Source organism: Arachis hypogaea, chromosome 19 (genome assembly GCF_003086295.3).
Source record: "Arachis hypogaea cultivar Tifrunner chromosome 19, arahy.Tifrunner.gnm2.J5K5, whole genome shotgun sequence".
Taxonomy (NCBI): domain Eukaryota; kingdom Viridiplantae; phylum Streptophyta; class Magnoliopsida; order Fabales; family Fabaceae; genus Arachis; species Arachis hypogaea.
In genome coordinates this window covers 133,192,215-133,219,309 of record NC_092054.1, presented here as the reverse complement: position 1 = coordinate 133,219,309, position 27,095 = coordinate 133,192,215, and the positions used below count along the sequence as shown (strand labels likewise).

General features: G+C 37.8%; 2 protein-coding genes across 2 annotated transcripts; one reads left to right on the top strand and one right to left on the bottom strand.

Moving 5' to 3' along the window:
- Positions 1–2,579: 2,579 nt before the first annotated feature.
- Positions 2,580–9,968, top strand: LOC112779389 (3-isopropylmalate dehydratase large subunit, chloroplastic). The gene is made up of 15 exons (XM_025823626.2): positions 2,580–2,791; positions 2,929–3,066; positions 3,160–3,330; positions 6,448–6,600; positions 6,855–6,923; positions 7,242–7,358; positions 7,446–7,520; positions 7,612–7,689; positions 7,791–7,886; positions 7,981–8,030; positions 8,135–8,189; positions 8,336–8,467; positions 8,652–8,699; positions 9,077–9,235; positions 9,702–9,968. The coding sequence occupies exons 1-15, from the start codon at positions 2,756–2,758 to the stop codon at positions 9,840–9,842; spliced, it is 1,518 nt and encodes a 505-aa protein (XP_025679411.1). The 5' UTR covers positions 2,580–2,755; the 3' UTR covers positions 9,843–9,968.
- A 7,253-nt stretch (positions 9,969–17,221) lies between these two features.
- On the bottom strand, positions 17,222–18,657 carry LOC112778787 (uncharacterized). Its single transcript, XM_025823073.1, has 2 exons — positions 18,090–18,657; positions 17,222–18,003 (listed from the first exon to the last, which is right to left on the bottom strand). The coding sequence occupies exons 1-2, from the start codon at positions 18,655–18,657 to the stop codon at positions 17,222–17,224; spliced, it is 1,350 nt and encodes a 449-aa protein (XP_025678858.1).
- Positions 18,658–27,095: the final 8,438 nt, after the last annotated feature.

Below are 27,095 nucleotides of genomic sequence, written 5' to 3'. Positions count from 1 at the left end.
ATTGGGGACTAATTTATCTGTTGGAGTAAAACCTTAGGGATTAATTTGTGTATTAATGTTTCTTGAAGACTAAAATGTCCGCTTTTAAAATCCTTGGGAATTGATTTGGAGAATTACTCTAAATAATTTCTAGAGAAAATACCATTCCCCTCCCCTGCGAGATACTAAAATGACACTCTCTTTCCCTCTATTTATAAAATGTATATTCCCATCCTTTATAACTTTTAAAAAACTTCCTCTTTAATCCGTTTTAAATCTTTTGTATTAATTAATGTTAATTTTATTCATTTTTCAAGAAAAATAAATTATTTTTTTTATAAAAAATATCCTTTAACAAAAATTTTATTTTTTATCATTAAATTTTACTTACAGAAATACTCATTGATAAATTATTTTTTATTGATTAAATTGTATTTTTATTAAATATTTTTAAAAAAGTTTAATAATTAATTTTTTTCTAAGATACCCTTCAATAATTTTTGAATTATTAAATTATAATTTTACCAAAATTTTCGTTAATAATTTTTTTCATATTTTACTATTAATTTTTTTATATCAATATATTATATTTTAATATCAAATAAAAAATCTTAGTAAAATTATTTTTTAATATAAATATATATTAATTGTTATACATATTAATAATAGTAAGGTTTTTTTATTAATGTTAAAATAATATATATTGATATAAAAAAATTAATAGTAAAATATAAAAATAATTGTTAATAAAAATTTTAGTAAAATTATAATTTAATAATTAAAAAATTATTGAAAGATATCTTAGAAAAAAATAATTTAATTATTAATTTTTTAAAAAAATATTTTAATAAAAATATAATTTAATTAATAAAAAATAATTTATTAAAGAGTATTTTGCTAAGCTAAATTTAATAATAAAAAAATAAAATTTTTGCTAAAGGGTATTTTTGTAAAAAATAATTTATTTTTTTTTGAAAATAGATAAAGTTAACATTAGTTAATACAAAACAATTTAAAATAGATTAAAGATGAGGTTTTTTTAAAAGTTATAAAGGAGGAAAATATACATTTTATAAATAGAGGGGAGGGAAGTGTCATTTTAACATCTTGCAAGGAAGGAAAGTGGTATTTTCTCTAATTTCTAATTAGCTAACTTTAAACAATTATAATTAATAATAATTAATTTTATATTTTTTAAAAATAAAATTTAAATAATCATTAATTAATGAAAATTAATTATTATAAAATATAGTTTAAAAATGTTTGTTAACTTATTGTTAACTCGACCTTATTGATTATCTAAAGAAATTGTTTCCCGCTGTGTTTAGAGAGTCTTCCATAATTCCTTTCCCTGTTTATTGCTTATTCCAAATCAAAGTAACCGTGATTCTATTGTCCTTAGTCAAGAAATGTAGCTTATGCCATGTATAAACAGCTTCCTACTAGTTTGTTTTAATATTTAACAAACAAATAATGTATTATATAGAAAATAAACAAATATTTTTTTGTAAACATTTTAATAAATCAAATATTCTTTCTTATTTGATTAGTAGATGAATTCTGATGGCTAACAAGGGCGAAGGCTTAGGGTCTGAATCATAGTCAAGAAGTCGTTGGAATCAAATCCCATTACCAATTTGTGCAAATTTCTTCAATAATCAATATGTGTTTCTTGTAAATTCTCAAAGAAATTTAAGGATTATTTTTTCTAATTTTTAATTACATAGCATATTTTTGTCCAAATTCTTGTGAAAATATTTTAAGAAGATTTTATATTTATATAGTCAAGTATATTTAGGTTTATAAAGCAGCTTTACTTTTAATTAACTGAAGTACCATACATCTAATTTTTAATCAAAATAAGAGCAATCACATCCATCTAGTCACTTAAGATGCTTTTTAATTTTGGTACTGTGATTTGAGTGGTGTTTTTTAATAATATTAAGATGATGTATACTTTTTATGTAGAAATCATAAATTTGACTTTGTAATTTTAAATTTTTTTTAAAACAAGCAAATTTGAGGATTAATTTTTTTATTTTAAATTTTTTTAAAATACAAATCTAATCCTCAAATTTGTATTTTAGTATTAAAAAATTTAAATGTATAAATATAGTGAAAAAAATTTTATTTCAATATAAATTGAACCTTTTAATTTATGTACTATGAAATCTAACTTTCAGATTTTTTTTATAAAATTTATTATTCTTCAAATCTAAAGGTTTAATTTATTATTTAAAATTAAAAAAATTAAAATTTATACAAAAAAATACACTAATTAACCATTACAATAAATTACACATAATTTTTTTTTCATTTTTAAAAAAATTAGCCCACATAAGAATTTCTGATTCATCAACTTATTTGGCTGAGCAGTGAATAGCTTTATGGATATAACTTTTCCGAATTTTCGAAAAGTATCCATGGAATGGGAAGCCAAATTGATGTTTTCTACCTTCCTTAATGTATGTTGTTACACTTGGCTTGTCTGCTCTCTTTTATTCAACGAAAGGTGAAAAGAAATATCCCGTCACAATAAAATAATCATTGTGTATTTTGACTCCTACATCTGTACAACATATAGTATGTAGATTATTGCCTTAAACCATTTGATCTCAGCATCAAAATTCTTTTTGTTCTTTACTTCTCACCAAATTCTCTCTGAAGAAAAAAAAAAAATAACACTTCTTATATTTCTCCCTATAACACTATATAATATATGATTATTTGATCCTCCAACTTGTTCTGCCTATATTAACTAAGTGTTATTTCACTCATGGCTCTCATTTCTTCACCATTCATTACTAGAAAGGTCTAATCTCCCTAACTAGTTACCATATATTTCAAATTCCAAGTTCTTGAACTTTTATAGAGCTGAATATATAACTAGCAGAAATTTATAATTTTGATTAATATTTATTATTTTGTGTGTATAACTTTTGGTGGCAGAATGGTTTGTGTGAGGTTGACTTTCCTTCATCTTCATCCTTTGTCACTGATTTGAGATGCAAGAAGACAAGATCAAAGAAGATTGTTTCTGTTGTGTCAACTCAGCAGAACAAACGCAACCCTTCTTCATATGGCTCAGTTAGTTTCATTCAACTCTTTACTTCAAATTATTGAAGCTAACTATAATTAAGTACTAAGGGTGAGTTCTTTTTGGTTGATGGTGCACCTAAGGCCAAAATTGCCTTGACTACAACAGAGAAGATACTGGCGAGAGCTTCGGAAAAAGGATTGGTGAATCCGGGTGAGAACGTGTGGGTTAATGCAGATGTTTTGATGCTCAATGACCTTACTTGTCCTGCTGTCTCTGATATCTTCAAGAGAGAGTTTGGCAACAATGCTAAGGTATCTTCTTTTGTGACTCCACAATTCATTCATACAGGATACGTCTTTATGTGAACGATAATAGTTAAGATATTGACACAGAGATGAATCTGGTGAAAAAAGAGGGAGTATTTGCTACTATTAGAAGTTTAAAAACAAATTAATAAGTACATATAGATTAATATATTTTGATTCTATTATTATATTATCTTTGTTCTATTAAAATTTCAGTTTTGGTATACATTAAGTCTTTTTGTCAATCAGGTCTAATTAAATTGGCCGAAATTCAACAAAAACTGTTTTTATTACACGCATCGTGTATACACGCGTGCTTCACTAACGCAAATATATTCTTTTTCGTCTTTGCGTTCCTTCTTCTTCGCATTCTTCCTTCTTCGCATTTCTCCTTCTTCTTTATCGTGTGCCTTCTTCTTCTTCTCGTGTTTTTTCCCATCATCGTTCTTTTATTGCTACGTTTTTTCTTTTTCTCCTTTTCTTTCTAATAATTTTGCAGCAGCATTGATTTTTCTTTTTTTTTTATTTTATTTCTCTTAAGAAAGTGAAATAAGAAGAATTATGAAAAAATGAAATAAGAAGAAAATGATGAAGATAAAGCAGCAAAATGTAAGGAGGAAGAAGTTGAAGAGTTTTGAATTATGCAAAATTTATCAGGAATATAGTTTTAATGCTGTATTTTTTAGATTTTACACCAAAATTTTGCTAAAAAACACAAAAATATAATTTTTAATGTTATATTTTTTTCTTCTTTTTTTTCTCTTATTTCTTTCTTTCTTTTAGTTGAATGAATGTAAGTTTATCTTCTTTCTAGTAATTTTATAGTACTATATTTTTTTTCTTTTTCTTTATTTGATTTTTTTGTTTTTATTCTTGTTAAGAGAGTAAAACAAGAAGAAATTTGAGAAAGTAAAACAAAAAGAAAAAAATGAATAAGAAAACAAAAAGAAGATGATTATGAAAAAGAAGAAGAAGAAGCAGTAGCAGCAGAAGATGAGAAGAAGAGAAGAAGGAAGAGGAAGAGTTTTGAATTATGTAAAACTTATCAGAATAAAAATATACCGAAATTTCTTAACAAATACACATAAATTTCTTAGTTTTTATACCGAAACTTTACTACAAAAGTATAAAAATATCTTCCTTAATGTTGCATTTTTTTTCTTCTTCTTTTGTTTATTTCTTTCTTTGTTTTTAGTTGAATGAATGTAAGTTTATTATTTCTATTCTTGTTAAGAAAGTAAAAGAAGAAGAAATTTGAAAAAGTAAAACAAGAAAAAAAATAAATAAGAAAAAAAAGAAGATGGTAATGATGAAAAAAAGAAGAAGAAGCAGTTGCAAGACCTAGAATAATTTATCATAGCCTAACGCAAGTAGTTATGGAATGATTAACACTTTAGTACTGCGACATCTCATTAGCAAGTTAATGTGCAGGAATAATCGGATAAATTATGTGCTTTTTGGTCGGGTTGTAGATAATATTCTCCCTCACCTTAAAGAAGGAAGAGTTGGACCATATCATTATGCTGAGTTTTGAATTATGCAAAACTTATCAGAATATAAATATACCGAATTTCTTAATAAATATACATAAATTTCTTAGTTTTTACACTGAAATTACTTAATAATTATGATACGCAAACTTAGTTCGAAAATAAGCACACAAACAAAACTAAATTATGAACATAAACACATCCAAATTAATTTAATATGACAAAAATTTAACGATAATGATAATAATAACGACGATAACGATAAAAAAGATGATGATAACGATAACGATGATGATGATGATGATGGAGAAGGAGGAGGAGAAAAACGAATGAAAAGAATAAATCAAATGGAAAAAGGGAAGAAGAGGAGGAGAACGTAGTGATGGTGGTGGTGATAATAATAACGAAAGAAAAAAAAAAAGAGAAAAAAGAAGGAAAAGAAAAAAATAGTAACTGAGATATTAGTAAGGAGGAGGAGGAAATGGAGAAGGAGAAGAAGAAGAAAGAGAATAAGGAGGAGAATGAGAAGGAGAAAGAGAAGGAGAAGGAAACGGAAGAAGAAAGAGAATAAGGAGGAGAAGGAGAAGGAAACTGAGAAAGAAAAGACGCATGATTTGAAAAGTGATTATAACAATTTGGTTAGATTTAGTTAAATATTTTGCTTAGATGTAGATCTTTATTCTTAAAATTTATGTTAAAAGAAATTTTATATTATTACATTTAACATAAAATAATATTTTTAAAACTAACCAAGTAATTAATTACTGAGCTAAAATTTAATTTTTTAAATATAAATAAAATTATTAGTTTTTCTTTTTTAAAAAAATTGATTAAGATAAAAAAGAGAATACTCTATTGTACAAATTTGAGTGGTATAGAGAGAATATAATTTTTTTTATAGTTATTTTTTATTATTTTATTATTATTTAAAATGTGAGTCCTACCTTTATTAATCTCTCTTTCATTCTATTAAAGAAAAAATCTATAAACTTACATCTTTACCATAATTTATAATATATATATCAAAATTAAATTTAAAAATATATATAAAATACAATATTTAATCATTTTAAAATAAAAAGAAAAAACTACTTCAATTAATTTTTTTATTATTTTAAATTAATACACTTTTCAGTTTTTGTACATAGGTCTAGTTTTTTTGGATATTTATATATATAATTTTAATTTCAAAATATAAATATATCAATATTTAACAAAATTTATATTAGTATATTTTTACCTTCATAACTAAAATATTTTAGGTCGGTCGCTGTCGATACATATTATGTTAGTTATCATCTTCATATAAACCTAACTGAAACTAACTGCACATTGGAATTGGGAACTCCTCGATGTAACTAACTAACTGACTATCATAATTAGTGAATCTAATCAAAGGTTTTTACCTTGATCATTAATTACTATATCACAGTTCACAGTAAGAAGGACGTAACTAAAGAATTGTTGTTTACAAGTATTCATACTTTGATTTCCAAGTATCTTAAAAACCTTTTACATTATAGGTTATTAAACTGAGAATGCATTTGATTTCAGTAGACTAATATATAGGCAGTTGAAATTAACACTATAGTTTCTTAAATCTTTAATAATGGCTATTTTGTGATTATTAAAGGTATGGGACCGTGAAAAAGTTGTAGTCATTCCTGATCATTACATATTTACAAATGATAAACGGGCACACCGTAATGTGGATATTGCAAGAGAGTTTTGCATCCAGCAAGATATCAAGTTCTTCTATGACATTCAAGATCGCAGCAATTTCAGGGTACTATTATTTCTCTCTAATCTGTGACGTCCAGTGTTTCTTTTTTCTTTGTTTTTGCCATTGCAACGTTTATACACAGCATATAGGTAGTAGTTCGCAAGAAGTTAAAACATACTGGTTAAATTAGATGTGTGTGTAAAACTCTTATTAAATTGACGATTATTTATAAATTATTTAATTCAATAATGTTGAGAATAAGACTAGTCAGTGAAAAGATTAATTAGGCCAATGGTTGACCATTTTATATGCTGCAGGCTAACCCAGATTATAAAGGTGTTTGTCACATTGCTTTGGCACAAGAGGGTCATTGTAGACCTGGAGAGGTGAATTTTGTCAACAAAGCTATTTGATACCTTACAACAACATTTGTGTTACCTAGATCATTTTTCATTAATTGGTAGATGCAGGCTCAATGGTAATTAGTTAGTCACTTTAGCATATGCCAATTAGAATATAAATAATCATAGCCACACATTAAATAACTAACAAGCTAAACTAATTTATATTCTAATTAGCATCTGCTAAAATGATCACTAACTAATTACAATTGAGCATGCATCTATTGCTAATGAAAATTATCTAGGTAACAATTTGGTTTTCAAAATTGTTCTAATCACTTTATATATATACATGGATGGTAGGTCTTGTTTGGTACAGATTCTCACACAACATCTGCAGGAGCATTTGGACAGTTTGCTACTGGAGTTGGTAACACTGATGCAGCTTTTATATTAGGGACAGGGAAGATCTTACTTAAGGCATGTAATTAAGCATAATGATCATATTTGAGTGATTCAATTGTATTCCATTTTACCAATTACTGTCATTACTTAATTAAACTGCAGGTGCCTCCAACATTAAGGTTTGTATTGGATGGTGAAATGCCAAACTACCTGCTTGCAAAGGATCTAATTTTGAATGTAAGTGATGGGTATCTCTCATATCACATCATGTTGTTCTTCCATTTGAATGAAATTTAGTGATGAATATGCTACATTAACCTTGGTTCAGATCATTGGTGAAATATCTATGTCTGGTGCTACATACAAAGCCATGGAATTTGTTGGGACCACTATTGAGAGTTTAACTGTATGTACAACAATTTATACACTTTTTTTATAATTATTTATTTTAAAGCTAATGTTATTACAAGCCTAACATTTTTGGATTGGTGTTGTGTTATATTTTAGATGGAAGAAAGGATAACACTATGCAACATGGTTGTAGAAGCTGGAGGCAAAAATGGTATCATTGCTGCTGACAATACCACATACAAATACCTTGAGGTTGATCTTAATTAGAGTTAATTAATTCAGTAATTTATTATTATTAATATTATTGCATGAATCATATATTATATTGCTTATTTATGTGGGACAGGATAAAACATGTACACCATATGAACCAGTTTTTAGTGATGAGAAAGCAAGGTAATATATAGGTATAAATTCTCTTTTGTTTGTTCTTACATGATATTTGTTCTTTGAAATTTAGATTTATTACTATTATTTCTTTTTCTTTTTGTTGATGCTAGATTCCTGGCCCAATATAGATTTGATGTATCAAAATTGGAGCCATTAGTTGCAAAGGTTACATACTTCAACTTTATTTGATTTTATTTTCTAATTTTCATGCCACTAAAAAAAATTAAAAAAAGGAAGAAATAAAACTTACTTTACTTTTTAACTATTTTTGATATCATGTTAATGTATATATATATGAACTACATATGCAGCCACATTCCCCAGATAAGCGTGCTTTGGCAAGAGAATGCAACAATGTGAAAATTGACAGAGTATATATTGGATCATGCACTGGGGGCAAAACACAAGATTTTATGGCTGCTGCAAAAGTTTTCTTAGCTGCTGTAAGTTTATTACCATATGCACCACTACAAATTAAATTGTCACTTTAATATGAAAACTGCATACTCTTCAATGGAAAACCATCCATTTTTATTTCACTTTTTTAGTAACTTTTATTTCTTTATGTACACAATAGTCATGCTCATTTCTCCCATTCTTATTTTACCATATTTTTTCCCCTTGTAGGGAAAACGTGTCAAAGTTCCTACATTTCTAGCTCCTGCTACACAGAAGGTGTGTTAATTATGCGTATTAATTACTATGATTTAGCTAACAAAGACAAGTGTCAAGTGTACTCAAAATAAAAAATTTCAAAATATTTATTATATTTAACAAATTAACTACTTTTTACATTTAATCGTGTAAATGGATTATCCAAAAGAACGAATGTGATTGAACGTGTAAATGGATTATCCAAAAGAACGAATGTGATTGAACGACTGTATAAAATTTTTTATATTATCAATATATCAAAATTAAACTCATGAAAAATATATAAAAGTTATAGAACACTAAACAAAATAAGTATTTTTAGGACATCTGTTAACAAAATATTTATTTATAATATGAAGTTTATAATCACCAATCATTATAATTAAAAAAAAAAAAAGGTTTGGATGGACTTGTATACTCTTGAGGTAGCTGGGTCCGGTGGGAAGACATGTTCAGAAATATTTGAAGAAGCTGGTTGTGACACACCAACAAGTCCTAGCTGTGCTGCATGTATGGGTGGACCTCGAGACACATATGGACGCTTGAATGAACCTCAGGTAACCATGTCTTATAATACAAATTCAGATGCAATTGCTGTGGATTGGACTCAATTGCAGATCAACCTAATAATAATAAGAGAAATGTTTTTCGTATAGTTAGTAATTATCATAACTGATAAGTTCAATTCCTTCTATTTATCTTTTTTTTCATCTTAACATGTTTAAATAACTACAGTCAATATATAACGAACAAAAAAATAGGTAAACATATGTAATCATCAACCTCTCTGTAACCATACATTTTTTACTCTCTCTCTCTCCCTCTCTCTTTCTCTCCCCCCCTTCCCCTGTTTTTATTTTTCATTTTTTTTATTGAGTCGTCGTAGGCACCAAAGAGAGACTGTACAAATGTATATATTTTCCCTTGTTATTTCTGAAAAGGATTTGATTGCACATATAAATATAAGAGGATGTTTCAATTTTTTTAAATGTAATTAATGAAAGGAATTGAATGTGGATGTAGGTTTGTGTGTCAACAACAAACAGAAATTTTCCTGGTAGGATGGGCCACATTGAAGGACAAGTATATCTTGCTTCTCCTTATACTGCAGCAGCTTCTGCCTTGACTGGTTTCGTTACTGATCCCAGAGATTTCTTGTTCTAATTAAGCCACTTTGATACGTGTGAATGTTTGTAATATAAAGAGTTTGAGTATTATTTATTAGTGATTAATTTATATTTTTAAATATTAAAATATTTAATTTAATTTGATGTATTTTAATTTTGTTTATTTAGTTATTAAATTGGATTTTATGTTAGTGAATTTAATTTTTTTATTTTGACATAATAAGTGGTTTAAATACCTTTTAAATTATTGAAGTCATTATAGAAAAATTATAGAGGTGCTAAAATATTTTTTAATATAATAAGTAGTTTAAATATTTTTTTGTTTTTGTGATGAAATAATAGTGTAGATAAGTGAGGTTGGTAAATCTCTCTTTTCTTGTATTAGAAAATAGAACAAAAGGTTGAATAAATTTTTTGATTCAATTTTCAAATTATAATGTGAACAAATTAAGTTAAATGAATTTTTTTTATACATCAAAAAATTAGATTAAAAAATTAAGTGATTTTCTTTGTATTCAATTTTAATTTATTTTTTTATTTTCTATTTTAATTTTAATGTATTTTTTTATTTTGTTTAAATTCTTATCATCTTATCTTTTCCTCTCATATCACATTCTGTTCGGTAGGTCGGGTACCGGACGGTTCGGGTTGGTATTCTGATTGATGGAGGGGATCTCGCCTGATCCTGAGTTGCCGGGTTGGGGTAGACTACGTCCTGAGCACTTCGTGTGAGAAAAGGGGTGTCACCTGCAAAGACACTCCGACGCTCAAGTCAGTAAAGTGTGCAGGCGAATAAGGGTTGATTGATATGTGACGTACCTTGGGGAAGGGCAGGTCCTTCCCCATAAATTCCGTGTCAGAGGTGGGCCCTGCAGGGACAGGCCCACCTTCTTCGAGGTCTCCCTTGCACAGCTGTAGCGAAGCTGTCAGAGACGCGTGTCAGGGACGCGTGTCCGAGTCGGCATCTGAGCGTCTCACATCCGACCGTTCGGGTCGGGTGGTGCCCTGGTCGGGCCGGCCCGTAAATGGTTTGGGCCAGGCCGTAACGGTGCCCCCGACGCGCCAGCAATAATCGTGAGGGTTGTTGGAGGCGCGTTACTTCTTCTTTCGTGCGCTTGGCGACAGGTCGGCTACCCGTGGGAGGGACGTGCCTCCTGCGCGCGTGTCTCTTTGTTGCTGAGGTGACCGTTCGTCGCTTCATTCTTTGCGCCGAGCATTAAATGCTCATAATGGGTTGGAAAACCCCGCGTGTAAAGACCATTGTGCCCCTGGTCCTTTCGCGCTTCGCGTAGCGGTTTTTAAACAGTTTGCCTTTTCTTTTCCTTCCCATTCTTGCTCCTCCTACTTCCATTTTCTTCTCTCCATAATATCCAAAGCACCGTTTCTGTATCTTTGCGCGTTCCTTTCCCTTTCAAGTCTTCCACAACCAATCCAAGTAACCACTATTCTCCTCTCTTTCTGCTTCGAGGCTCTCTTATCTTTGCCGTTGGTTTTTCTACTTGTGCTTGTTGCTTGTTTTGCTGCATGTTTGATTTGCATTGATAGATAACTTTTTAGTGCCAAGTAGGTGCGTTAGGGGGTTACCATTCCAAGGTAGACTTTTAGGCGGCTCGTTATGATAGATAACTTCTAGCCATACTTGGTCTTAACTGTTGAATAGGACGAACAAAGTTTCTGGGCTTTTCTGGACTCCCGACCTCATAGACTAACGGAGTGGTACCCCCACTGTAGGTATGCCCCGCATCGTTTCTCGGGCTTCTCCTTCCACTGCGAATTACGACCCCTACGCTTGGATGACTTCCGATGTGAAAGACTCGCCAAATCAAATGGACGAAGGGGAGTTGACGGAGTTCCGACAAGCCGAGTATCTGTGTTGGGGGGACAGATGAGGAGGCCAATTATGACGTCTTCGTTTCTGCCCCCAACGAGCGGCTGTATGAAATCAATTTCCATTCCCCCCAGGTTACCGACTGGATTTGGTTTTACAAGGCCATGTTCACCCAGGTGGGCGTTCGCATCCCGTTTTCTGACTTTCAGATGGCGCTTCTCAGCCAGATATCCGTGTCGCCGTCGCAGCTGCATCCAAACAGTTGGGCTTCTATCCGCTGTTTCGAGATGGTGTGCGAATATCTTGAGCTGCCGGTGTCTGTGGACGTCTTTCTCTTTTTCTTCAACCTTACTAACCCTTCCAAGGAGGGGAAAGCGAGGAAAGGATTCTTGTCTTTCCGATCCGCCCAGGGTCGGAGGATATTTGGGTTGTTCGAGGAATCTTATCATGGGTTCAAGGATAAATATTTCAAGGTCCGTCCCGCTAAAGGTCGCCATCCATTCTGGTTGTCGTTGGAGGGGGAGCGCCTCATCCCGACGTATTGGAGCTTCGGGGCGGGGTCTAATACCTTCATAAAGGTGACCTATAAGGGAATGTCTGCTGTAAATAAGAGAATTGCCGACGTGTTGTGGGTAGTTTTTGGAAAGAACCATGTGAACCCCCACCTCCTCATGGGTGAACTGGAGGTCGCCAAGAGTTATATTTGTGAGCTGCTTTGTCTTGTGTTTTTTGCATTGTTATCGCTTTATTTGGTTTTATCGGCTTCACTACTAACACATTTGTTTGTCCGTTGCAGTGGATATATCGGCTTCAGTAACAGGGCTCGAGGGTCTGTATAAGACCTTCTTGGAGGATAGTGATGAGGAGAAGGCCGACGAGAAGGTTGCCGGGAGGCCGGAGGACCCTTCTTCGGAGAAAAAAGATCAATCGGTGCCTTCACCTCGTGACGCTGAAATGTCCGACAAGAATCCTACTGGTGTGCATGCTTCCCCTATTCACGAGGAGACGGCCGGCGTTGGGCATTCCTCCTCTCGACAAGAGAGTCCCGACTTGAAGCTTGTCCCTACTCCCAAAAGGCAGAGGGCATCCTCTAGCCCTGAGGGGACTCTTACTGTTATGGAGAGAAACTTCAATGCTGGGGCTTTCATCGACTCCCAACTGATCCCCGGCACGGAGGATCACTTCCTCGGTACCGAGCTGACGAGCCAGGCGAGGTGGATGTATCGCACGCTGCTTCGTGGGGATGTAATAGCTCGGAAGGCCGAGTTCGAGTTTTCGGGGATGCAGTCACTATGAAGAAAACTTGAGTTTGCTGCCACGGCCAACAACGAATTCAAAGTTCAAGTTGAATTGCTTCAAGGGCAGCTGTCCGAAGCGGGGGAGAAACTCAAGATTGCAGAGGAGAAGGCCATGTCTGCCCAGGAAAAAATGAGAGCCTCCAATAAGACCGTGTCCCGTTTAGCCGAGCGGGAGATGACTTTGGAGAGCCAGCTGAACGCCGCGCAAGGTCGGGTGGTGGCCTTGGAGAAATAGCGTGATAAGGCCGTCTCGCTGGCTAAGGCTGCTCAGGCCGAGGTCGAAGAGCTCAAGAAGAAACACAAGGCGACTAAAGAGCAAGGGAAGAACGCGATCTTCATGACTGAGGAGGCCCTTAAGGCTCAGGTGAAGATCGTGGCTCCCAATTTTGACACATCAGCGATTGGAGTATTCAAGATGATCAAGGATGGCAAGATCGTTGAGATGTCGAGGAAATGAGCTCTTGTGCCTTTATGTTTTTATATGGATTTGCGGTTTTTTGTTGTAGAACTCGTTTATATTGTTATACCTTTAAAATACGTTTGATCGGCTTATCGTTGTCGTCGTCTTTGCCCGTGGTGGTATTTTTACTTCGTCGCATTACCGTTTTTTTGGTGTGAGCTTAGTGCTCGTTCGTTTACCGTTGTGTTGGTAGCGGGGCCAGGTCGTGGCCTTTTGTTATCGTTGTAGCCGTTCGTAGTGGCTGTGGTTTAGGTGGCCCCGGGGTGATCAGTCCCGGGGTGCCGTATTGTGGTTCCGTTTAATGCGTTGAGGAGCTCGTCGTCGTGCGATGTGTAAGTAGGAGAAAGGATAAATAGAAATAAAATTGGAAGAAATGGTAAGTAAATATTAATCGGCAATTAAGCAAGTCTGTTACCATTGACAGATACAAAGGGAAATGATTAAGCTCGCTAGATCGACTGGCCGACATACTTGATCTAAGAGTAGAACCTTCTCAGGTTGCCCGCATTCCAAGTTCTTGGGACCTCCCTTCCATCGAGCTTCTCCAATTTGTAGGCGCCGTTGCCAATCACTTTTTTGATCCTGTACGGGCCTTCCCAATTTGCTGCCAGTTTGCCTTCTCCCTGGGTCGGTGGGCCGATGTCATTGCGTCGCAGGACGAGGTCGTTCTGCCCAAATTCCCTTTTGAGCACCTTGGTGTTGTAGCGTAGGGCCATTCTTTGCTTTAGTGCTACTTCTGACAGGTAGGCATTCTCCCTGGTCTCGTCCACTAGGTCCTTCTCTACTGCTTCCTCAACCCCCTTGAGAAGTACCCATGGGCTCGGTTCGTCGATCTCAACAGGTATCATGGCGTCTACCCCGTATGTCAGGTGAAAAGGGGTTTCTCCTGTTGCTGACTGCTCGGTTGTTCGGTAGGACCAGAGGACCGAGGCGAGCTCGTCTGCCCATGCTTCTTTCTTGCTGTCTAGTCGCTTCTTGAGGCCAAGTAAGATGACCTTGTTTGCGGACTCGACTTGTCCATTTGTCTGGGGGTGTTCTACCGAGGAGAATCTCTGTTTGATGTCCAAGCCTGCGAGGAACTCTACAAACTTCTTGTCGGTGAATTGCGTTCCGTTGTCTGAGACGACGAACTCCAAGATGCCGAAACGAGTTATCACCTGCCTCCACATGAACTTTCTGCAATTGGACGAGGAGATGGTGGCCAGCGGCTCGGCCTCTATCCATTTGGTGTAATAGTCAACGGCGACTACGAGGTATTTGACTTGCCTTGGGCCGACTGGGAAGGGTCCCAAGAGGTCGACTCCCCACTGTGCGAAAGGTCGGGAGGACGTCATCAGGCTCAGTTCGTTGGCTGGTGCTCTGTGGAAGTTGGCGTTCTCTTGGCACTTGACGCATTTTTTTACGAACGTCTTGGAGTCTTCCATCATCGACGGCGAGTAATATCCGGCTCGGATGAGCTTCCTTGCTAGGACTTTGCCCCCGATGTGGTGACTGCAGCACCCCTCGTGGACTTCTCGGAGCACGTAGTCCGTCTGATCGGGGTGTAGGCATTTCAGCAGAGGTTGGCTAAGTCCCTTTTTGAATAGTTGGCCATGTATGAATGTGTATTTGGCAGCCTCCCTTCTTAACATTTTAGCTTCCTTCTCGTCTCCGGGGAGGTCGCCGTTTTCCAAGAAATTGGTGATGGGGTCCATCCAGGAGGGGTTTATCTTGGTCAGGTGGAGGGCAACCGCTGGTTCTCTCGTGATGCCTTGAATGAGGGAGTGGTTGCCGATTCCCGGTTTTGTGCTCGCTAGCTTGGATAGGAGGTCTGCCCGTGTGTTCCTTTCTCTTGGGACGTGTTGGACCGTGACCTCCTCAAACTGTTTGCTCAGTTCTTTAACCCTCTCTAAGTACTTCTGTAGTAACGAGTCTCTAGCTTGGTAGCTTCCATTCACTTGCGACGTGACGATCTGTGAGTCGCTGCATACCTCTAGCCTCGTAGCCCCGACTTCCCGGGCTAATATCAGGCCGCCTAGAAGGGCTTCATATTCCGCTTGGTTGTTCGACACTGGAAATTCGAACTTGACCGACTGTTCGTAAATGACCCCAGTTGGGCTTTCCAAGATGACCCCGGTGCCCCCAAATGTCTGGTTGGAGGCTCCATCTACATGGAGCTTCCACCGTGTGCCCGTGTCCTCGGTCGGATCTCCCGTTACTTCCACCAGGAAGTCTGTCATTGCTTGTGCCTTGATTGCATGTCGAGGCTCGTACCTTAGGTTATACTGGGATAGCTCGATGGACCAGGTCATCATTCTTCCCGCTAGATCGGGTTTCTGGAGCACTTGACGAATTCCCTGGTCCGTTCTTACGACCACCTGGTGACCTTGAAAGTACTGCCACAGCCTGCGGGAAGAGGTTAGGAGTGCTAGTGCTAGTTTCTCCAACTTGCTATACCTAAGTTCTGCTTCTTGTAGCGCCTTGCTCACAAAGTAAATTGGCTGTTGGGCTTTCGCTTATTCCCGCACTAGCACCGCTACAAGCGCTCCTTCTGTTATGGCCAGATATAGGTAGAGTGGTTCTCTGGCTCTGGGCTTGCCGAGGACCGGGGGTGCTACTAAGATTTCTTTGAACTGGTTGAATGCTTCCTCGCACGCAGGGGTCCATTCAAACGCTATTCCCTTCTTCATCAGGTTGAAGAAGGGCAAGACTTTTGCTGCCGATGCACAGAGGAACCGGGACAATGCGGTGAGCCTTCCCGCCAGTCGCTGAACAGCTTTGATGCAGCCCGGGCTCTTCATCTGGAGTATCGCTTGGCATTTTTCCGAGTTGGCCTCCACCCCCCTTTGGGTTATCATGAATCCCAGGAACTTTTCGGCCTCCATGGCAAAGGCGCACTTAAGCGGGTTGAGCCTCATGCCGTGTTGTCGGAGGGACGCGAACACATTCTCCAGGTCACTTATGAGATCACCAGGTTGGGTGGTCTTTGCAAGGATATCGTCCACATAGACTTCTATTATCTTGCCAATGAGATCGCTGAATATTTTGTTCATCAGCCTCTGGTACGTGGTCCCCGCATTTTTCAGGCCAAAGGGCATCACCTTGTAGCAATAGGTTCCTCCTGGCGTTATGAACGCCGTCTTTTCCTCGTCTGGCCGCTGCATCGGTATCTGGTTGTAGCCAGAGTAAGCATCCATGAAGCTCAGATACCGGTATCCCACGGCCGCATCGATGAGTGCATCAATGTTGGGGAGGGGGTAGCAGTCCTTGGGGCATGCTTTGTTGAGATCGAAGTAGTCCACGCACATCCTCCATCTCCCATTGTGCTTTTTTACCAGGACCACATTTGAGAGCCAGGTCGAATAGTGCAGTTCCCGGATAAACCCTGCTTCGAGGAGGCTGACCATTTGTCTGGCCACCTCCTCTGCCCTTTCCTAAGACATCTTTCTTCTCCTTTGAGCCACTGGTTTGGCTTCCGGCTTGATGGCTAGGTGGGTGACATGATTCGGGGGTCTATCCCCGGCATGTCGGCTGGTGTCCTGGCAAACAAATCGCCATTGGCTCTGATCATTTTCATCAAAGGCTCTTTTAACTCATGGGGGAGTTTTCTGTTCACGAACGTGAACTTTTCCTCCGTATTCCCGACCCTGAACTTTTCCAGGTCCCCTTCTGGTTCGGATCTGGTTTTGTCGTCAACTTTGGCATCCAGGTCGGCGAGAAACACCCCCGAGGCCTCTTTAGATTTTTTCCTTAAAGAGAGGCTGGCGTTGTCGCAAGCGACTACCATTTCCCGATCTCCTTTTACCAACCCTACCGACCCATTCTCAGTTATGAACTTCATTACCAGCATCCTAGTTCTGATGACTGCCCCCTAGGTCGTTGAGGGTCTTCCTCCCCAGGATGATGTTGTAGGCGGTGGAGTCTCGTAGGATCACGAACTCGGCCATCACTGTTCTTCTCTTCTGACCTTGTCCCACAGAGGTTGGCAAGGAGATTATCCCGTCCGGCTTGATGAAGTGGTCGCCGAGCCCTACGACGCCGTGCTGGTGAGTCTGTAGGTCGGTGTCTCTTAGACCTAAAGCGTCGAACACATTGCGGAACATGATGTTCGAGTCTGCCCCCGTGTCTACAAGGATCCGCTTGACGAGACCGGTTCCTACTATGGCCGTTATGACCATGGGAGGGCTTTCCCCGACCTCGTCAAACCATTGGTCCTCCGGGCCGAATGAGATGGATGGGAGTTTCTTGGTGCTTCGCGCAGGGGATGAGGAAACCGCGAGGACCTTGGCGTCCTTCTTACGTGCCGATTTCGACTTGGGCACCGCGTTTCTTGCGGTTACCACGTTTACTATGGTGAGGCCGTGGTCGTTCTCTTCCGGCTCCTGACGCCGCTTTGCTGCCCGTGTTCCATCCTCGCTCTCGTGGTCGCGGTTCCGCCTCCTCGGCTCCCTAATGAGGTGGGAGAACTCGGCTAGCTTTCCATCTCTAATTGCCTGCTCCAGCGCGTCCTTCAAGTCAAAACAGTCCTGAGTCTTGTGCCCATAGCCCTTGTGGTAGTCACAGTAGAGGCTCCGGTTCCCCCTGTTCGCTCCTTCAGTGGTCGGGGTTTCGACAAGATCCCCTTCTCGGCTATCTGTTGATAAACTTCCATGATTGGTGCGGTGAGGGGAGTGTAATTAGTGAACTTCCCGACCCGAGGGAAAGGCCTGGGATTCTTACTCGGACCGCCGTCTCTGGCGTGTTCCTTCTGCCATTCTCCGCTTCTGTGGTGCCGGTTTTGACTGTAGGAGGGTTGCCGTTTATTGGCAGCCACGACCTGGCTGACTTCTTTGTCATTGATGTATTCTCTGGCCACGCATTGGATCTCCTGCATTGTCCATATCGGCTTCGTCGTGAGGTGCTTTCTGAAGTCCTCGTTTAGGAGACCGTTCGTCAGGCATAGGCTGGCAACTGAGTCAGTCAGTCCATCGATCTCCAGGAACTCGTCGTTGAAACGATCCAGATATTTTCTTGTCGATTCTCCAGACCTCTGCGTTACTCTAAGCAGGTTGATTGGATGCTTTGCCTTGGCTATCCTGGTCGTGAATTGGGCTAAGAAGGCGTGGCTTATATCCGAGAACTTGGCCACTGAGCCCTGCGGGAGGCTATTAAACCACCGTATCGCAGGTCCCGCGAGGGTGACTGGGAAAGTGCGGCACCTTACCTCGTCCCCTACTCCCTCCAGGTTCATCTTGGCCTCGAAGGCCGTGAGGTGCTCCTGTGGGTCTTGGGTTCCGTCGTACCTCATGTTCGTTGGCTTGTCAAAGTGCTTTGGCAGCCGGACTTTGAGGATGGAACGATGAAATGGGGTCGTACCTACTATGACTGGTCCGCGTGTTCGCCGCGTTCTCCCTTCGCCGTCTTCCCGTCGACCATCTTCCCGGTCGTGATTTGCGGTGGCGTGATCTGTGGTGCGCCGCCTCCTGTGCCTGACATATATGAGTGGGTCGTGGTGCCTCCTTGTGCGTCCTTCCTCCCTGGGGCTCTCAGATTTGGACCTTGGGCTACCCGTGCGTCGGGAGTGGCTTCTTGGGGGAGAACGGGAGTCGACGCTCTAGGTCCTGCATTCTGTGACGTAGTTCCTGCATTATCCTGTCGCTGTTGTTGCCAGTTCCCCGAAAGGGGCGTCTTTCTAGGGATCGTGTGGTTCGTCGTGGGGGGGATCTTGTGCGCTCCTCCGAGGACACCATGATGGGTTCCCCTCTTTGCCCAACTTCTTGCCCTGCTCCTCCAGGGCCTTGTACTACTTCCATTCAGGCGATTCCCATTGACGGCGCCAATGTTCGGTAGGTCGGGTATCGGACGGTTCGGGTTGGTATCCTGATTGATGGAGGGGATCTCGCCTGATCATGAGTTGCCGGGTTGGGGTAGACTACGTCCCGAGCACTTCGTGTGAGAAAGGGGGGTGTCACCTGCAAAGACACTCTGACGCTCAAGTCAGTAAAGTGTGCAGGCGAATAAGGGTTGATTGATATGTGACGTACCTTGGGAGAAGGGCAGGTCCTTTCCCATATATACCGTGTCAAAGGTGGGCCCTGTAGGGACAGGCCCACCTTCTTCGAGGCCTCCCTTGCACAGCTGTAGCGAAGCTGTCAGAGACGCGTGTCAGGGACGCATATCCGGGTCGGCATCTGAGCGTCTCACATCCGACCGTTCGGGTCGGGTGGTGCCCGGGTCAGGCCGGCCCATAAATGATTTGGGCCAGGCCGTAACACATTCATATTAACCATATCACTAGTTAGTAGTTATAGACTTAAAGTTATGCATTCAAAATTAAATAATTATTCTGTTGCTTGGTTTGGAGCAAAGTATAATTAGCTCCTAAGCTTAATAAAGCATTACAAATATATTAGAAGCTATATAATATATCTACAAACATATTAATTAAGTATGATGTTCAAGCTTTGGGAATGGCATAAATTTTTACTAGTGTAGTAATATGTACTAATGTGTTTATTAATTTATTTTTATAAATTAAAATATATATATATATATATATATATATATATTAATAATAATAAAAATTAAAAAGTTTTAATGGCCTAGAAGAAAAAAGAGTCGGATTTAGGATCCTTTTTTATACTTTTAAATTTGAACATCAAAACAAATTTTATAATTTTGTTACTGATGTATTTGTGATATTGATTATGTATGAGACAATTTGTTTTTGTCTTATATCGAATGTAATAAAAATAGAGTAGAAAAGAGAAGATAATATAGTCATGTATTTTGGTTCAACTACTTTATGTAATGTGGTTAATGGATCTGCTTGAACTTGAGAAAGGAGGGTTGAATCAAGTTGGCTCAAAATTATTTCAAGCTCTGTTTTCAGGAAAGCTAATTTTGCAGGAGATTTTTTTGTTTTGTCTCATACTCAGAACAGAAACAGAGAATGGAAGAAGAGAAAGAGGCCAGCATGTATCCTGGTTCGGATTCTAAGTGCCATGAATTCTATATCCAGTCTCCACCACAACTATGGTGGAATTTTCACTATAATCAACTGATTACAATCACCAATATTATTGAATTACACCCTAATTCAACTAGTATCTAACACTAAGCTTTCTTCACCAAAGCTCAGCTTTCCAAGTGTTGTCCCAACTTGGAAGGAGAACCTAAACAGATTCAAATCTCACCGAGTGCTATCCCAATTTTGCAAGGAGAACTAGTCCTAATTCAACAACTCAATTACACAGAATTACAATGGTTCTTTCTTGCATCATTCTTGCCTTTTCTTTCATGACTTTTTCAACTCACATATTCAGCCTTTTCTCAAAACAAAAAATGACACAAGATAGCCATAACAAATAAAATAAAAGATGAAGTACTAGTAGAAGAAAAAGAATTCAGCTCAAGTGTGTAGAGATGATGCTCTGAATATTTCGCTCTCTTTTTCTTGTCTTCAAATGTTGAAGTGATGCTCCTTATATTATCAGCTTGCTCTCCAATTTGCCTCTTCCATTTCCTTGTCCTAGTTACCCGTTGGAGCTGTCTCTGAGGGCATGTAGTCCTTGCTCATCCTGCTCCACTATCCCTGCTGGTTGAGGAACCATTCCACCATCTCTGCTGTCCTTGGATTTGCTTTCATCCTTGGCATGCATTTCTTTTTTCCTTTGCTCCATTACCTCTGCTATCCGAGGAGCTACTCTGCTGCTTCTGCTCTTGTGCAAGTTTGTGTTTTGCTCTCCCACATTCTGAATTGTGCTTTGCTGATGTCCTTGGAGTAGTGGAGTTGTCCTTGTGTCTTGTTGCTTTGTTAGAGCCACAGCTGTCATTGTTGTTGACAGATGTCCTTGTTGTTTTTTCTTCTTTTTGTTCCCACTATTCTATTTGGTGCTCTCTCTCTTGGCTCATGTAGTTACCCATTCAAATACAAAGGGCTGATGCACTATGGCCTTAAGTGTTAGAGCTGTAGCATGTTAAGTTGCTGAAGCAATGCTAACTTGGACTGAAGCAACATACAAATGGGTCTGCATCATTAAAACACACATTAAACCGACTTTGGGCTTTCACCCAAATAATGTTTGTCATCATATATTAGCCCAAAATCAATCTAAGCTCAACAATCTTCCCCTTGATGACAAACATGATAAAAGAGGATAATTAAATTTAAAAAATTAATTTAAATGAGTTGAGAGCACTTTCCTTTTATGACAATCTAAAATGTGTGGTGCTCCCCCTTAATGTTAGCATTTCTCCCCCTTCATCATGGCTTACATCTCCAAGTGGATAAAACTCAAAACAGCCAAGAGAAATTATCCAAGCAATATATCACAGTAACACAAAACACATAGCTAAGAGCAATATATCACAGTGATAATGATACAGAGCAAAGAGCAATTAACATAGAGCATAATCAAAGTGACAGCAACACATATATTAAGCATCATTGTCCGTAACCCAAGCTAATGCTAACATGTTAGCTTTTCTTTTCTTCTCTTTTTCTCCCCCTTTTGTCATCAAGGAGGGAGAACACCCTGCAAAAGAGATGAAATATTCTAGGCATCAGAGTTGGAATCATTGGAGGCTTCATCATCATCATCCTCATTGTCAGTGGTTGAAAGGCCAACCTCGATGTCCTCTATAAAATCTCTCAGAATCTGAATCCTCCCTTTGGTTTTCTTGAGCGTATTCTCTTCCATGACTTCATTCTTCTTGCGCTCAGCTCCATAATTGATGAGGAGGTCGGTGAGATTGACAAACTCTTGAAGCACATTTTTCATTATACCTGTCAGAACTCTGATTTTAGAGGAATTAGATGTGGAAATCAGTGGATCATCATCATGGGATGGAACTTTTGTGCCTTCATCAGTGTTACGATGCCTGAGTGCTATTCTCTTTATGCAGGTGTGACGAGCATAGGATGAAGGAGGCTCTTCATCTTCTTCATGGAGGGGTCTCTTACCTCGGGAAGAACTGGGTTTAAATGAACTGGATTGCGAAACATTTGGAGGAGTGGAGGTAGGGCGAGGAGCTACTCCAGGACGACGAGCGGTAGTCTTAGTACAAGCCATTTCAGGAGCGGTATTTTGAGGAGAGGTGGGAAGAGAGTTATTGGGAGATGGAAAAGGAGATGAATGAGAATGTAGTGATATAGGAGATGAAAGTTGAGAATGGGAAGAGTATGCACCACTATGAGAGCTTTTGCGGACTGCTCTTTTCTTGCGAGCCATACTTATAAGACACAGGTTTGTTTCAGAGAGTGAAGAGTGGAGTGAAGGAGGACTGGAGGAGTTGAGTGTGAAGGGGGTACATGTAGTGGAGCATTAATATAGGCCTTGGGTATTGTAAAGATTTCTTCTTGAAAAAGAAAAAATAAAAGCTTTGAAAACTTTTGATTTTGATTTGAAAGTGAATGAAAAGCAATTTGAAAGAAGGCCCAATTTAAAATAAAAAGCAAATGCTGCATTTTGGGACCAAAAACAGATTTTTGATATCCAAGTCCATAAAGGGCCCAAGGTAGCTTTAACATGTGTACCCCTCATGATAATGAACAAGCAAACACACCAAGTCCAGTATGTCTAACGAGCCATCAACAAGTCCAGGTAGCTCTACAATGAGTTAATGAAGCCTACTCATCATCTGCCCAGAAAAATTTCATCTCGATCTATGAGACAAAATGCTTAAACCAGAACATCAGAAAAATTTAAGAAAACTTATTCTAATAGTTGTCCTCTCCCTAGATTGAGAAGAGGGAAAATCTGGTAAGTTAGCAGGTAAATGAATCAAGAATGCCCAGAGCAGTTCGTAACTTGCAGAACCTCTCTTCTATCAATAGTTTAGTAAAAATATCAGCTAGTTGATCTTCAGATTTAACAAACTGAATATCTAAATTTCCATTTTGTACATGTTCTCTTATAGAATGAAATCTAACTTCTATGTGCTTTGTTCTTGAGTACAAAACAGGGTTTTTGAAATATTTATAGCACTCATATTATCACAAAATAATGGAATATTAGATACTTTCAGTTTATAATCAGCTAACTGAGTTTTCAACCATAGTAATTGAGAGCAATAAGAGGAGGCTGCAATATACTCAGCATCGGCAGTGGATAGTGCCACTGTTGCTTGCTTCTTGCTTGACCATACATTGAGTGATTTGCCAAGGAAGCAACACATGCCATTTGTGCTTCTTCTATCAATTCTGTTCCCAACAAAATCTGCATCACAATAACCCACTAATTGAAAGGAATCAGTTTTGGGATACCATAAACCATAATTAGTGGTACCAAGCACATATCGGATGATCCTCTTGACAGCTGAGAGATGAGATTCCTTAGGTTTTGATTGGAATCTTGAGCACCCACTAACACTTTGTATGATATCAGGCCTTGAGGAGGTTAGATACATCAAAGAATCAATCATCCCTCTATAATGTGTCTCATCAACATCTCTAGCATGTTCATCTTTGTTAAGCTTGATATTTGGATGCATGGGGTTCCCATTGACTTGGCACATTCCAGCCCAAATTTCTTGACAAATTCCTTTGCATATTTTTCCTGATGCACAAAAATGCCTTCTACAGTTTGCTTGATTTACAAGCCTAGGAAGAAAGTTAATTCTCCCATCATACACATATCAAATTCACTTGTCATTAGCTTAGCAAAATCTGCACACAAAGCCTCATCAGCTAAACCAAAAATGATATCATCAACATAGACTTACACAAGAATAAAATGATCATTGTAATTCTTAATAAATAGAGTAGTGTCAATGGCTCCTCTTTGAAAATTATTTTTCAATAAAAATGAGCTCAGCCTTGCTTACCAAGCTCTAGGAGCTTGTCTTAAACCATATAAGATTTTAGCTAGTTTGAAAACATAGTTAGGAAAAGTTTTGTTTTCAAATCCAGGAGATTGAGCCACATAGACCTCTCTATCTATTATACCATTGAGGAATGCACACTTTACGTCCATTTGGAATAGCTTGAAGGCGCAATGAGAAGCATATGTTAGGAGTAGTCTGATAGCTTCCATTTCAGCTACAAGTACAAAGGATTCATCGAAATCAATCCCTTCCTCTTGATCATAGCCTTGAGCAACCAATCTTGCTTTATTTCGGACAATGGTTCCATCTTCACCCAACTTGTTTCTAAAAATCCATTTCGTGCTAGTGACCTTCTTTCCATTTGAGTGAGGCACTAAGGTCCAGACTTGATTCTTCTCAAACTGCTACAGTTCCTCTTCCATGACTAATTCCCAAGATGGATCAGCAAGTGCTTCTTGGATATTTTGAGGTTCAATCTTTGAAATAAGAGTTATGTTGTTGGATTCGACTCTTTTCAAAGATGATCTTGTAGCTATCCCTTTGGAAGGATTACCTATTATGAATTCTTCAGGATAAGTTCTCATAAATTTCCATTCCCTAGGCCTTCTGGTTAGAGTTGAGGATTCAGGTTCCTCTTGATCCATAATTGCCTCTGCATCAGGATTTTCTGCTAAAACAGGAGATGATTCCAAATTGTCTCCTGCAGAATTAAGATTTTCGCTACTAGTAGGTGCAGTTTCTTGAGAGCTCAAATTTTGAGGAGCTAACTCAGTGATCTTGGGCAATCAACTTCAAAACCTAGACTATCATCAATACAAACACTAGGAACAAAGTTAGACTCGCAGAATGTGAGATGCATGGTTTTCTCAACAGTTTTGGAGTTCTTGTTATATACTCTATAAGCTTTACTATTAGTGGAATAACCAAGAAAAATGCCTTCATGTGTTTTAGGATCAAATTTTTTCAAATTTTCTTTGATATTCAGTATAAAACACTTGCAGCCAAACACACGAAAGTAATTAAGATTGGGTGGATGCCCTTTTCCAAAGTTCATATGGAGTTTTCTTCAAAAATTTTCTTATGGGGGTTTGATTTAAAATATAACAAGCTGTATTCACAGCTTCAGCCCATAAGAATTTGGGAACCTCATATTCACACAACATAGCTCTAGCCATTTCTTGTAAACTTCTATTTCTTCTTTCCACAACACCATTTTGTTGTGGTATTCTAGGACATGAGAAGTTTTGTGATATGCCTAGTTCATCACAAAAAGATTCAAAGTGTTGATTTTTAAATGCTTTTCCATGATCACTTCTAATTGAAATAATTTTTAAACTCTTTTCATTTTGAATCTTCTTGCTGAATTTTTCGAAAACAGAAAATGCTTCATGTTTATGAGCTAGAAAGAACACCCAACCAAACCTAGTGTAGTCATCCACAATAACTATTCCATAACTTTTTCCTCTAAGACTTTGAGTCCAGTTGGTCCGAACAGATCAAGATGCAATAGCTCCAATGGTTTCTTCGTTTAGACATCTTCCTTGGGTTTAAAAGAGGTTTTTGTTTGTTTACCCATTTGACAAGCATCACAAGTGATGTCTTTGTCAAATTTAATGTTAGGAAGACCTTTTATTAAGCCCCTTTTAACAAGCTTAGAGATTTGAAACATGCTAGCATGTCCTAATCTCTTATGCCACATCCATTTTTCAGATTCCATTGAAGAGAAACAAGTCACATTTTGAACTTTAAGATCATCTAGTGTGAAACCATAAATATTGTCACTTCTTTTTGTAACAAATAAAACAGCCCCTGTTTTCTCATTTATGACCTTAGAATCTAGTTTCCTAAAGGTTACAGCATATCCAAGGTCACACAATTGACTTATGCTCAATAGATTATGCTTTAACCTATCTACCAAAAAGACACTATCAATGCAAGTAGAAAAATCTTTGCCAACCTTACTAATGACAATTATTTTACCTTTATCAATATCTCCAAAAGTGACAAATCCTCCATCATACTTGTTGAGTTTGATAAAGAAAGTATCCTTTTCGGTCATATGTCTTGAACATCCACTAACAAGATACCACATGTTCCAATTTCTTCTTGGATGTAAGGCAAACCTGCATGTTCTTCAACTAACCTTAGGTATCCAAATCTATTTGGATCCTCTTATGTGAAATATTCTTGGTTTCCCAAGAGCATTATAATCATGAACAACATTATATAATTTACTATCATTACCAAAAGACCTTAGAAAGATGAAGCATTATTCAGGATCATGACCTTTTCTATTGCACTTATAGCAATGGTTCTTGCTCACTGATTTTTTAGGTTTATTGAAAATTTTTTGTTTGAAATTCTTGGAAGATGAGGCTTCAGATTTTTTAACATTTTGTTTGAAAACAGCCTTACTTTTCTCTTTAAATCCAAGTCCAGATTTTTCACCACCAAATCTTTGACAAGCAAGTAATTTGTCAATATTTCGGAAACCTTGAACAAATTTTGCTAAGTCTTCATTCAGGTTTTTAATTTGTTCATTCAGCCTTTTATTTTCAGCAAGCAAACCAGTGGAGGCAGTGACCGTATGCTTAAGTTTAAATTTGTTTAATTAAGCTTTTAAAGCATTATTTTTTTCTTTTAAAGAAATTTCATCACAAGCTTCGGTTGCCTTAACTTTTTTCAATAGAAAATCATTTTCAGCTTTCAATGCTTCATTATCTTTCTTGCATTTAATATATTTATCTAAGAGTTTTTTAGAATTCATAGTAATGTCTTTGATAATGTAGTGCAATTCATCAGTAGATAGGTCAGAGAGATCTACCTCATCTTTAACATCGTGATCAGCCATCAAGTATAGTTGAGCCTCTTAATCTGAGTCTTCAGAACTGGTGTCATTCTCCAAGTCTTCCCATGTTG